We start from the raw sequence: 14,111 nt of genomic DNA on the forward strand, positions 1-14,111 counted from the left end.
ACCTTAAAGAGCCTTCTGAAGAGTGATCCCATGTGGATGTGGACCATGCACACTGACTCCACAGATGGCTCTGGTCTTTGTTAATAGACCTCTCTGGGTAGAAGAGAAAGGTGTGATCATGTGGGAAGCAAACAGGGAAGTTTCAGTGTGCTTCAGCATCCAAATTCTGCTTTCATTGACTCTGGGGGAGTTTGTACCAGGTGTTTCTGAGCCAGGTTTGTCCCAGAGGCTACTGTAGATTCTCTAACTGTATTCTTAACAAATGAGGCCTATAATAGAGGCTCCTGCCTGTTTCTCCTGCCTGCCTGCCTTCTCCTGCCTGCCTGCCTTCTCCTGCCCACCTGCCTGTTTCCCTGGTGCTCAGAAGCCACGTTTCTTTGATAACCATTTGGCATATTTCCTACAACAAGAGTTTTCTTAAATGAGAATCATTCCAGTTGCTTGGCAGAAGTTAATGAAGGGAGGAGGAGTGGTTTCCTTGAGTCATTCCACTTCTCTTCCAGTCCTGGTGCTGCACCTAAGGTGTTTGTCTCCCTTGAATCTGAGGTGTTTGTCTCCCTTCCCGTGGTGTTTTGCCCTTTCCCGAGGCACGCTGTAGCAACTGTCATCACTCTGGTAAGAACACAGCTCCATAGCTTAGCTTAGACACAAAACTTCAGGGGCATGGAAAATAGCTGGTGGGAAGTGAAATGAGTCATCTTCTGCTTGTGAATGGGCTCAGCAGCAAAAGCTTTGTCAGAGCCTGTAAGCTGCAGTGCCACGGTGTGATCCTCACGTTCAACACTGAGCAGTGTCACCAGGCTGAAGAAGAACCTGGGAGCAGAAAACCTTCAGCATCCCTCTGATCCTCTAGTTGCTGCTGTCCTCTGCAAAGGTCTCATCACCTCCCAAGATGTCCTCAGGCACTGTACACTCACCATACAGCTACACATCCACAGGGCTCATATTCCTACCTGCCCACGTTTGAACCCCTGGCTGTCAACCTTTCTCCTTCACACACCTTTGGGGGCACAAGATGGGCCAAGTTTCCTTTTGCTGTGCCAAGTGTCTGCCCCAAATGGTACTGCAGACTTGCAGGGCAGTCATGAGCCATGCTCTCACGCTGAAGAGAGTCCTGTGGCAGCACTTTCACTGGTACACTCCTCTCCCATTACACCTGCTTGACAGCAGCTTGCACCTTCTGTCCCTTTGCCATCTCACACGGCCCTGCTCTGAAAAATCAGGAAATCCAGCAAGCCTAAAAGAAACCCCCTATTTCAGACATTCTCTTGGTTTTAAAGGGTTTTTCTAATGGTCAAAAGCCAGTATATTTTTTCCCATCTGGCAGAGTTTAAAGAGCATCTCTGCTCAGCCAAGACAACTCACAAAGAGGACAGACACATTGCAACTCCTTGAACGTATGGCTGCACGTGTTTGTGGGGGACTGCAAGGAACAGAGCACCTTCACAACAGGCCAGCAAACAGAAGGGTTTTGCCCAGTACTGATGTGGCCCTCACTGAAGTCCTCACACGTGCAGAACCTCATCAGAGTGCACGGATCCCTGCTGCGTGCCAGCAGCACTGCCCACCTGGGGTACTGACACACAGGAGGGCACAGGAGCTCTGAACAGGTTGGGAAGTTTGGGCTCTGCTGCTGATGGCCTGACTTGATTTTTCCTTGCAGATATTGCAAGCCTAAGCCCCTCAGCAAAGGATCACTCACCCCCCTGGACAGCTTCCCCTGAGAGCGTGCTGCTGGCACGGCTTGACTTGGGGCACTGCCAGCATGAGCAACGTCAAAGCAATCGGCTTCCTGTAAGCAAACTGCCAGTCCCAGTGTGATGAACCTCTTCATTTTAACCCACAAACGATTTGCTTAAGTGGTTTATAAATAGAGGTACCATGGGACCGTATTGCCAGAGTCAGAGTGGCTGAGGCAACTCTAACCAGGTTTTCACTGCTTAGATCAAGCTCCCCTCACCTCCCCCCGAGACAGACGGTGAGGGCAAAGGGAACCTCCAAGGGGCATGAAGTGGTGTGTGTACCAGCAGCCTCTAATTGAAGCTGTGTAAATGTACAGGGAGTGCATCTGATTTCTTTCTCATGACTATCCACTAGGAAATTGTGCCCTGCCTTACACCAGAACGTCCTGCAAAACTGATTGTGATGGTCTGGGGCCCTCCCCAGGCAGAGACTCATCCTTTCTGGCACTGCTCCACTCCTCCAATAAGCCAAAGCTCCCCAGTGAAGAAGAATTTCTCAGGAAATCCACAGGAAGAGACTCCTGATCACACAGCATGTTCACTGAATCACTTACTGAGAAGGCTGCCATGAAAGAGCACTGGAGAAGGTGAAGTCTGAACTGCTGCTGCTGAAACCAGGACATTCTCTGCTTTCCTTCCACGGGAGCTGCTTTGTGAGTAGACTCAGCCATGCCTCTCTGATCCAGTAGCTGCTTGTTAGAAGTCAATAGGGAACTGGCAAAGCCAGGAGAGGCCTAAGTCTTCAGCAAGTATGAATATGCTTGGCAGTCTGCAGTAGGGAGTGAGGAAAGTTCAGAGCCAAGTGCCAACGAGGGAGTAACAGAGCCCTTTGCATCTCAGGAGTGAATGTGGGCAGGGAGATCATAAGACTCAGAAGAGATGCATGACATTGAAAATAAAGCCTGACTCCTGTGGCTCCAGCATTCCTTCTGGGGATGGGGAACCTGGCTGACAGGTCCTGGCAATGAGCCTCTTGTCTCAAGCTGAGATCCTGAGAGAGCTGCTGTGGGAAGGAGAGGCAGCTCATACTTGCTTTCCATTCCAGCAGACAGCGGCTGCATCTGCCCTCTGTCCCTCCATCTGACCAGATGGCGCCTCCCATCCTGGGCACAGCTCTAGGGCTGCTAATTAACAAGCCCACAGGCAGATGAGGCAATGAAGGCAGCCAAACACAGCAACCTAGCACAGGGCCACAGACCAACACATCTGCAGGCCTGTCAGGTTTGTGTTAACGTGCGTTAACTCATCCATTGCCACACAGCCAGAAAGCTCTAGCTCTGCTTTTGCATGCTGATGCAGAACAGTGCAAGCCAGAAACCAGCTAATGACCCTTGGCTGACAGAGAGATGGCATCTAAAGATTTCAGAGCCCTTTTCCAAGGAAGGTGGTGACCCAGCACCCAAGGAGGGCTGCTTAGGGACAGAGCAGGGCTGTGACTCGTCTGCTGTTACCCAGGAGGCTCAGAACAGCCACCTCCTGAACTCACCCCAACATTTCCTCCTCAGCTTCCTTCCTAATGTTTAAGGTTCCCCTTTGCTGTTGCAGTGATGTGATTATCTGACTGTGAAACAGTGTGGCTGGCATGGATTCCAACACTGTGCTGCTGGAAACTTTGTTCTCTGCTCGTCCCAGAACAATTCCTGCTTGTTTATTTTTATCTGCCAACGCTTAAAGGACTCAGTCATTTTCTCTTCCTATAATTAGCAAGGATGAAACCAATAGAGAACTAGTTTCCAAAGAGTCTAAGCAGGTCCCTTGTAAATGGATTGCTGTTTCTTGGATTGACTTGGGGACTTTCCCACGTTAGTATTTGTTCTACAGCACCTCACATCACTCAGGATCCACAGCGAGCCTGTTTGGGGATGGATGGACACCTGTGGCAAAAGAGGTTACTGCCTTGGCACCCTGGCCCCATATGATGAAGAAAGGTGAGGGATGTGTAATGAATAAGGGGGGGACTCCAGAAGGGGAAACGAAATGTCACTGTGAAAGACGCTGAACTCTGTCATGAGGAGTGATATTATTTCCTCCTGCTTGCCCTCAGACACCTATGGAAAGCACAGAAACAGCTTGTGTGGGAGGTCGCTTCCATTTCGTGCTTTTCACACCTTCTCCTGGCATTGAGTCAAGATCCTGCTGAATTCAGATCTCCAGGAGTGCTGAACACTCACACCCCAGTGAAACACTGCAAGCATCTTATCTAGGCAGGGAGGAGGAAGGCAGCTTCCCCCCAGAACAAGCCCCTCCTCAGGCACCCAAATCAAACGTCCTGAAGCAGCAGTTAGGTGGGATACATCCTTGCACCCCTGTGCTCCAACTCTCTGCAGAGAAACAGCAGCTTTGCTGTAATTCAGTGGTTTAGTGAACGTGGAAATGAATGAGTACCAAAAATGCCCGTGGGAAAGCCAACACTTGCCACAAATGGGGTTTGTGTGGTACATATGAAACGAAGAAAAGGGACACCCACTGCTGAGTACTGCAAATCTCTGCAGAACACTGACAAGCCACTGTGGTTCCTCTGCAGGTTACATAGGGTTGTGTTTGTTAGCAAGCTGATGCACACCCACGTGCTAGCCAGGGCTGTCCTTCCATCTCCTGCTTGCCACCTAGCCACTGAACCAAAACGCCAGCACTCCCAACTTTCCACACAGTTTACACCAAACATGTGATAAACCTCCTGTATCTCCATATCTCTTGATCCCATCCCTTTCAACACCAGAGGGCTTCCGAAAATACTAAGGAGACTTGGCTATGGGCTCAGGCCTGGCAGGCTGTGCTGACCTCAGTTCCCTTGCTGTGAGCACCACCACGCACCTGAGGCAGCAAAAACCCCCCCAAGTTAGAAAGAGCCAGCTGTGCCCACCTCAGCCAGAGCAGCAGAGAAGTGATTACAGTTCTTGTGCATCAGGTGGTATGCATTTCCTTTGTACTCCTTGCCCAGCTCTTCCATAATCTTATCCACATCCTCCTCTGTGAAGTCTGTGGTGCCCAAGGCAATGGATTCTCTAGTTAAAAACAAAGCATACAACAGGAAAGATGGAAAGACACGGTGAGGAGAGTGATGCATGGCCCAGCAGAAGGAAATGATCAGATATCAGCGAGAAGCACGGGCTCAAAACATGGACATGTGTGTCTGAGGCTATCAGAGCCTCTCACTAAGCAAATGGCACAGCATCCCCAGCTGATCCACAAAGCAGGGTACAGCAACAGCCCCGGGAGCTTCCTGCTCCCCACCAGGAAAGTCTCAGCTCAGGGGGTCTGCTCCCACAACAGGAATTCCCAACAGGACAGAGGAGATGCTTTTTCTCACGACATGGGCTGGGTCAGGAAGGAGCAGACTGAAAACTTGGTGCAGAAACCTATTGCTCCTGCCAATAAAGTGGCAGCCTGGGAAGGTCAAGCCCTACCTGCCACGGGCAGCTCCCTGAGCCACAGCCCCACAGTCTGAGCACCTTGAGCAATGCAGACTGTCAGACTCCTGCAGCAGCTGGTGTGTCCCTTGTGACACAGCAGCAGCAAGCACAGGGGGTGACTCCTGGTACTCTGTGCAGTACCCTCAAAGAGGTGATGCTCATCAAAAGACGAAGGCTCCTGTTTCTCCCTGTGCACTGCCTCTGTGTATCACAGTCACCCCTGTTCTTGCTGGCAGGTGAAACTGGGAGCACAGAGAACCAAGAAAATGGGAAAACACCTCACTCCTTTGCAAGTGTGTGTTTAAACTCCACCAAACACAGTTCAGCCCTGTTCCCTGTTCGGTGCACATGCTCTTACCCAGCTCCAGACCCCTGCAGGGCTGCCTTGGAGCCAGCATCACACAGAGCATGCAGCGAGGACAGGGAAAGGGGGACCCTGAGGAGAGGCAAAGAGGGGCCCAGAGGCCAGGGCTTCCCTGCTCCCCCTACACCAGTGGCTACCAGGGACAGGGGAAGGTGGAGAAAGGGCCCTTACTTGAATTTAAAGGTCTCGCCAAGCTCTACGGCACTGCCAGGCGTGATCTCGAAAATCCCACTGAAGGGGTAGGGATGCCCTCCATAGGCAAACTCTGGCAAGGAGAGAAACACACTGTGAGTAACTGAATGAAGGCAGTGTCAGGAAAAAGTCTGTGGCAGCTGCCTGCACAGCTCAGCATCAGCACCAGGGGCTGGACTAGAGCCGAAATCCATTTCAGTCAGCCTCAGAAAGCCATTTTCTCTGGTTGCCCAGCAGCCCTCGCTGCCCTGGCAGCCTCCCTCCATGCCAGCACTACTGCCTCCCCACAGCAGCAGGAACACGCTCTGAGCCTGCCTCTGTGCCCACCCACCCGCCCTCCCTGCAGGGCAGGCACCCAGCTGAGCGCTCAGAGGCTGCCAGGGGTGCTACTGGGCTGGAGGAAGGATTTTCCAGAGCAGGGAGAGATCAAATCTTGCTTCCAGAGAGACTAACAGGCAGCAAGGGGGAATTCTTTGCCTCCACGTGACACAGGCCACCCTGCATGGTCCATGGGCCTCAGGGTGTCACACAGGCTGTGCCACACGCCTGCGAAAGCCTCAGTGCTCCAGATGGAACGTGACACCCCAGGGGCTTTGGCTACTGCATGGCACTGGCTAAAAATCCCACGAGGGAATAGTCTGAGTCATTCCCAGTTAATGCTGAAGAAGGAAACAAAGTCTGTGAGACCAGACTGTCCTTCACTGCGCTGGGGCTGCTTCCCAGATCCCTTGGCTGTGCCTTTCCCGACGGGTGCTCTGACCAGCTTCAACCTCATCCATGTCGTTTCAAGTGTCCTACAAGCCCATTTTCTCTTCCTCGTGACTCTGCTGTCTCAAAAGAACACCTTCCAAGATCTGCAAATCCAGATTCCAAGGGTTCTACACCACAGGCATTCCTAAAGGACTCCTGCAGAGGGGATTTATCCTGACAGGGAACTGGCACAAACACACATGCAGGTCTCAGGACACCCACCACCTACCTCTCTTCCCCCTTCCCCCATTTCTCCCATTCTCTCTCCCTCTCCTTCCCTGCAGAACAGCTTTCTGACATTGCTTGTTCCCCTCCATCTGCCATCCTGCCCCACACCTGCACAAGCCACAGAGGCTGCAGTGACACGCTGGAAATCAGAAAGGCTGCATGGTTCATGACCAAACCACACAAGACCCAGCTGGACTTCACAGTGGACTCTAAACAGAGAACTGGCTCCAAACGTTCCTTGCCAAAAGCTGCAGGTCTGGGGTGCTTTTCTGTGTCAGATTAACCACCCAGCTGTCCCTGTGCTCTGCAGGACAAGGGAAGGCTTCCTACCTCTGCCGTAGATCTCGATGCCAGAGTGGAAGACACCGATCCCCAGGGTGGAGGTGTATTCATTTATCCAGTACTGCAGGGAGAGAAAAGCCACAGTTGGAAGCATCAGTGGAAGAGAAACACACAACCTTGGTGTAGGGTCTATCCCCCATTTCCTGTCCTTTCCATTCCAAGAATGACTTTGAAACCACCCTGAGACAATCTGAGAGTCCTTGCAGACAAGCAGAAAGGGGCACCACGTTCTGGCAGCTGTCTGCAGCTAGCTCTCAAATAAATGCTCATCTAATCCTTGCCACCTAAGCAAGCCTTTCCTTCTGTACCAAGGACTAACTGGACCTGAACCTGCATAAACCCAGCTGCTGCAGGATGTAGGACTGTTTATGTCCATTCAAACAGCTGCCACTGAGCCAGTTTCACCCACTCACTTGTCTCAGCTGATCTTTGAGACCCTGAGGTTAGAGGATCCCAGGTATTTCCCACACACCTCTAACATCACCTCCCAACACCCACCTTTTTATTAGGTTGCTTTTAGGCAAAGAGACCCTAGAGACAGAGGCCTGCTCCCCACAGAGGCCAGGGGAGCACCACTTAGTGATCACCTGGATGACAGCAGCAATGGCTCTGCAGAAAAACAAGACACTTGGAGCACACTAGTCAGCACTTTGCTCAGAGGCACCACGTAGTATCAAGCACTGCTTTCAGAGACACAAGGGCTTGGGCCACAGGTTCCCCCAAGTCAAAGATGCATTTTCAAGAGGAGCTGCTGAGTGGCTTCAGTGCTCTGGAGCTCGTGACGTGAAGAGCAGAGTCACCCTGCAGGCTGGTGACTGCTACACTCCTGCACCAAGCAGTGCCCAGGGCCTGTTTCCACCACAGCGTGAAGGACAGTGCAGACACCCAAACAAGTCCCAGCTAAGCTAATTCTGGAGTGGGAAGCCACACAGCCATGCCAGGGCAGTGCTGCATTGGAGACAATTAGCCCTGCCCAGCCCCAGTATTTATTAGGCTAGCTGCAGAGCTGTGCTGCTACAGAGATGATGTTTTCAGGCACTGAGTGGAACCTGCCCATGCCCAAGGTATTTACAGTCACTTACAGCTGCTGTGCAGTGAAGATGCATCTCTGGTGACTCAGAGCAGCTCCATTCTCATTCTAGTCAAGCCCTGCAAGGACAGTGAGTGCTGTTCACTTGGCCCAGCACAATGACACGCCAGGGTCACTCAGACACAACCCTCCTTTGGCTCTGGTGGCTGCTTCTGGTGGAGCTGCACCTCCCCTGCTGCCTGGTGCCACCGAGCTGCCAGGCTCTGAGTGAGCACCCCTGTGCTGCAGCTGCCCAGAGCCCTGCCACACTTCATCTTCTTTCCTCTCACCGCTTGCTTATGTATTTCTGATGCCTGCAGCAGCTCTGTAAATCACTGGGGAATGCATTCTGTGAGACCACTGCTGCTGTGGGAAACAGCTTTGGCACGAAAAGTGCAGTCCCAAGCCTGACTCGATGTGTGGCTAGTCTTACTGCCTTAAACCTCAGCCCCAGAAACGCTTGCCTCTGGCAGGAGCACAGCAGCTCCCTTTCCCTCCAGGAAAGGCTGTCATGCTGCTTGTTCTTTGCAAGTTTTGGTCTCACAGATGATGTGTTAACTGCAGGAGGGCAGCAAACCACCTGACCCCAGCTGGCCCCCTGTAACCTCCACTTACCTCTGCACTTGAATTACACCAGCTCTTGGCTTTAGGAAACCTCAGAGCCCTGGGGCTGGCTCAGGTAGCTCAGGCTCTGCCAGCTGAGACAGCACGTTAGCAGTGAACCCTCTGTTGAACAGCATGGCCTGCTATTTAGGGACACGATGTGCCCTTGCCCTCTGCTGTCCTTCTCCACAGTTCTCTGCTGCCCTCTCCTCTGCTGCAGGAATATCCCTGCTCTGGCTGGGGAAGAACATAGAGGGATGGAGGCTGGATGTGAGAGCCTATGTGACACCAGCCACATCTGCTGAGGAGACCAAAGCCTGTCTCCCATGGACACATGGCCCTCAGTTCAGTTCTCTGATCCCTCACATCTCATGTGTTAAGTCCTCAGACAGTCTCAGCAGGCTTCAGAGAAACACTGGCTTCTGGAGTCCCACCCTAGCAGCTCCCAGAGGACATGGTAAGTAGGTTGCCTTCCTCCCTCAGGCTGAGCTATTGTCTCACAGCAGCAATACAAGCACCACATGCCCAGGTCAGGCCAGCTGCTTTGCTTAGAGGAGTCGCTCATGGGGAGAGAGAAAGGAGACTTTTCTTCACTTAGAAATGCTGTTGCCAGATCTGAAAGTCGGGGCTATCTGCAGAGGCAGGTCTGCAGCAGGCTCCCTACCTCCAAGGTAACCTGGAAGCCACCTTCAGCTTTGGCTTTTCCTTCTTCCATGGTAAAGGTTTTGTCAGATCCAAGCAACAGAGAAGCAAACAAGCAGGGGAAAAGCACCAAAGTCTCTCCTGGATTACCATGTTAGTGTCACGTACTGAGACCTGATCAGCTCAGATGTGCAGAGCATTGCCAGACCACGAGCCCGCCCTGTGCCCCGGCCACTCTTGCTCCCAGCACAGAGACACAGCCCCCAAAATCCACCCTGCTCAACCCCAGGAGCCCAGAGCCCGGCTGCAGGACAGCCCTGGAAACACAAGTGAGGAGGAGGCTGCACCAGACACACAGGGGAGAGGAGCAGAAGTGTTTCTCTGGCTGATGCCAGGCTGATGACCATCTCGTGGACGCGCCTGTATTTCAGTGGCATTCCCCACTGTGGATCCCTTTCACGACCTGCAGCGGCCTCAGCCACTCCTCAATTTGACCTGAGCATTCAGAGAACTTGTTTTCAACAGCTTTCAGTGTGGTGCATTAGCCACAGGCTGAAATGCTCAGCAGCTCTGCATGACGGCTGCCCCTGTCCTGGGCTCACCCCTGTCTCGGGGCGCTGCGGGAGGTGCGACCCAGCAACCCAACACGCAGCCAGCGGCTCTGGCACAGCCCACGGCTTGTCTCCAGGGCAGGCTGTGCTGAACTGGACATGGCAGTCCCTCGCTGAGCTGGAAGAGAGAATCCAAGGCAGAGCTGAACCTGGCCTTGCACACACGTGCACGAGCCGCTGCTCCGAGGGGTTTGCAATCCTGAGCACAGCAGCAGCAGCAACAGCCAGTGAATGCTCATCTGGAGTCAACTGGATGCTGCTTTGGTCAAAGCCGAGATCTCCAGCCTGTTCTGAGTCAGATGAAAGAGCCAGAGAATCGAATACAGCAGTGTCTTAAAGGGAGCTGTGACTCATGTCTGCATTGCACACAGCCTGCAAAATCATGCCATAAACCCTACATGGAGGGACTTGGAGCATTCTGTCTCATTGCCATCTTCAACAGAGAACATCTCAGAAGGGTCTCTTCTGGAGTGAGTCAGCTCCCTCACCCTACAGAGGGAAGACACCTCTGCACAGGAGAGCTTGGTGTCACAGCGTGTGACCTGGCGCTCAGAGCAAAGGGTTAAAATCAAGCCCCTGTGGCAGGACACACGGTCTGTCCCTGGCCTTGCGTCGGCAGGAGCGCTCCACGAGGACTAGCAGAGGGCGAGGTGATGTGGCTATTTCCTTCAGTCCCCTAACAAGCTCACTAGCAGTGTCAGGATATCATCTGTAGCTCTCTCTCGTCCTCCTCCGCTTGCTTTTCCCTTCCTCCTAGCAGAAAGCTTTGCAGTGGATCCAGGGGGAAAAGGAAGCAATCCCAGGGCATCACGTGCAGGTGCTCGGAGAGGAGCCGTGGGTAAGCGAGTTACTGGTTCATCATCTGCATCCACCCTTGGTAAAAGGTTCAAAGGAGCCATACAGGGACATCAGAGCAAGCAGACTAGGTCAGAGCAAAGCCCTGTCTAGCCTGGTGTCGTGGCTCCAAGGATGGTTGTGTGTGATGCTCAGTGAAGAGCAGAGAAGCACGGCAAGGATCCACATCACTGGGTAGCGCAGCCTCGGCGCGGCCGTGCTGGAGCAGGGACACGGGGTTACACAGGAACCTCGCTTCTCACTTGGGCTGGGACAGAGCTGGCTGGAGAACAGACACCTCAGGAGCACAATCACACTGCAGAGAGAAGGAAAAGACCAGGCACTGCTGCAATGGAAGGGGCTTCTGGCAAGGACAGTTCTCTGTCCTTCAGGTTAATGACACTCTCATGGTGGGGGAACTTCCTGGGAAAGCACAGCCTGAAATTCCCAGCTCGCACCAACAAACCTCATGCAAACACACAGGGGTAAGAGAACAGACACAGCCTGTTCCACAGCACTTCCCCTGGGGCTGTGGTGGCTTTCCAGGCGCTGTGCCGTGCCCCTGAGCTGCCTGGCGCGTGAGCCAGCACCAAAGTCTTTGCAATCGTGAAGCATAAAGAGCTTATTCCAGTGGGTTCTGAAACACTGTGTGTGGATTAAAAGCTGCTGCTGCTGTGGAGGGAGAGCTGGAAAGCTCTTTATGCCTCAGTGTTGTGATGCAAAGGCACTTTCTGCTGGAGGAAGAGCAGGACAGAAGAAAACATCCATCCCGCTGCTGAGGGGAAAGGGTGTGTGTTCCAGCAGCTAACTTGGGGCTGTGAAACAGCTTCCATTACAAAAGGTTTAGCTGAGAGAAAGGGACACCCTCAGTGTCTCCACTTACAGCCTCCTCCTACAGAAGGGCAGCCACAGTCCTGCTCAATACCCTGCGTGCTATTACTCAAAGTCTCTTACAGCCTTCTGCCCTGTTGCACCGCTGGCAGGTGCTGCCCTGAGCTGAGTTCCCTTCCTGCAGTGAAGTTTACTGCTGTGTATCTTGTGCCTCAAGCCACACACATTTGTAGCCTGCTGCTGAGAAGGCAGCTGACCCAGCGTGCTCTGCATTGCATGCAGCTGACTGATGGGGAGAGAGAACACATCCAAGCTACGACTCACAGCTTGAGTGGGAACCTGCCTTACCAATGGAGAGACAGGACAACCAGCTGGCTATGTGAAGCAACTACTTGATGTCCCTGCAAAATGAACATCTTTGCCTTTTCTGTCTGCAAGTTCACACAGAAGCCAGCAGGAGGTGAGCCACCAGCCCAAGGGTTTGTCACACCAGTCACGACACTAATGGCCCAGCTTGGATGTCTGTGTACACAGCCTGCTGTTTGCAGTAGCTTCTTTGCCATGTGAGGAGCAATATGCCATTTTCCCAGCCTCCACCCCCTTCCCCTTAACCCCAGTCCTGACTGTGCTGAAGGGGCTGGAGGGGGACGAGGGACAGCAAACAGAAATCCCTGAGGGGGAGCAGCACGAGAGCCCGTCCCAGACAGTGATCTCACAAGCAGCCCTGCAGGAGGACTACCCATGCTGTTGCACATGCTGTATCTCCTTAGGTCCAACAGCTTTCTCATACAGTCTGAGGGCAGAAAATAGTCAGTGCAGGATGCCACTGAAGTGCATTTACTCGAGGAGCACGCCTGAGAAACCTGCATGTGCTGTACACTTAGCAAAGGGATCCTTTGCCCTGGATGCACTCACACAGGCAGTGTGAGAGGCATTCAGAAAGAACAGCAGCAAAAGGAGCAAGGACACTGAGAGACTGACTGAGAAGGGAATTAATTCAGAGAACTTAATGGCTTGGCAAAGCAATGACTACAGATGACAGATATGCACACATCTGAAGGGCTGACATGAGATATGGGAGAGGACTTCTTAGGAACAACAGGACTCAAGTAGGAGCAGCATACTCAAAAAGAAGAGAGATTTGGCTCAGCATTTAGAAGTTTCCTGGCAGTAGGAAGCACAAGAAAGCACCAAGGTGCTAATATGACACTGATTCTCCCCCATTGGTTTGCTCTCTCCTGGAGTGTTCCTGCCTGGCCAAACACAAAGACCTACTTTTCTTATGCTAGCTCAGACACAATACAGTCCGTGCCTCACCACCTAAGGCAGCTTTCTTGGGCTGTCTTCTCGAGTTTCTAATGCAAACATCCAAAACACTAATGTCTTTTGAGCTATGTCATGCCCTGAAACACCCTTCACTATGCTGCCTCCATTCATAAGTAATTCAGGAACTCGGTATAGCTCAGCAGGACCCAATTCCCAGGCACAGCCAGCCATCAGAGCCTTTGGGGAGAACACTAATAGCTGTGATCAAAAAAAGGCTGCTCATGCTGCTAACAGGAGGCAGAGCTCGTGGCTTGGTGGCTGGAGTGCCTGTTCTCCTTCCTGAATGGTGCTTCTTTCCATTGTCCTCTGTCAGTTATTCAGACCTGCCAGGCAAACCAGACAAACATGCTCATTTCATAAGACATGCTTACCTGCCAAGGGCAGTCTGCCTTCACTCCAAACCATATCTCATCAGTGGCAGGGGAAGGGAGAATCCTCTCCAAAGTGCCAGGCTGTGAACAACCCGAAGGGATGGGATGCAGTATAACAATAAAGCCCCTGTGGTCAGATGTATGACCTTGGAAACGTTGATCTGGCTGCCTGCAGGCCACTTTCAGCTCTATTTTGGCAGGTACAGTCCCTCAGGTGCTGCCATCTGAAGGCATGCTGTGCTGAGGCACAGCAGGAGCAGGGCCAAAACCTCTTCCAAAGGGAAGGAATTAAGAACCAAGCTTGGGCCAGAGCTGGAAGCTTCTGTAAAGATGAAAGGATTAAAACCCAAATAGAAACAAAGCAAGTTGGGGAGGGTGAGAAAAAGAGCAAGAGTGCAGGTTCATCATCACAGTTTCACCATCATCTGTCTCTTTATATATCCCTGGAGAAAGTAAATCTCTCTGATGTAATACCAGAGGGGAAAGTCACTCAGGATTGCTACTCTGGAAGCCACGAGGCTGAAGATTGTTCCTGTGCATGGCAGAGAAGGCAGTTATTGAGCTAGATACTGCCTCTAAATTTAAAGATACCCTCAGAAGTCTTTGGGGGTTTTTTTATGGTCTCACATCAGGCAATTCAACACCACTGTGCTTCTCTCCTTCTGCAGCTCTTCCCAACGTCTGAACCACTTCACAAGCATTCACGTGCTGAGCCTCACAGCATCTGGGTACAGCAGGAAGACATCCTTCGTTCTGGAAGCAGGGGAAGAAGAATGCCAGCACACAGCTCGTG

General features: G+C 52.4%; 1 protein-coding gene across 1 annotated transcript in view; it reads right to left on the bottom strand.

The window, feature by feature from the left end:
• LOC104554302 (deubiquitinase DESI2) overlaps positions 1–14,111 on the bottom strand; it is a 41,882-nt gene that overhangs the window by 6,619 nt on the left and 21,152 nt on the right. Inside the window, exons 2-4 of the mRNA XM_061997564.1 lie at positions 7,020–7,092; positions 5,691–5,784; positions 4,606–4,747 (exon numbers count right to left, since the gene is read on the bottom strand). Of these exons, the coding sequence (XP_061853548.1) occupies positions 4,606–4,747; positions 5,691–5,784; positions 7,020–7,092 (309 nt within the window). The remainder of the gene's footprint in view (positions 1–4,605; positions 4,748–5,690; positions 5,785–7,019; positions 7,093–14,111) is intronic.

This window comes from Colius striatus, chromosome 6, assembly GCF_028858725.1.
Source record: "Colius striatus isolate bColStr4 chromosome 6, bColStr4.1.hap1, whole genome shotgun sequence".
Classification (NCBI taxonomy): domain Eukaryota; kingdom Metazoa; phylum Chordata; class Aves; order Coliiformes; family Coliidae; genus Colius; species Colius striatus.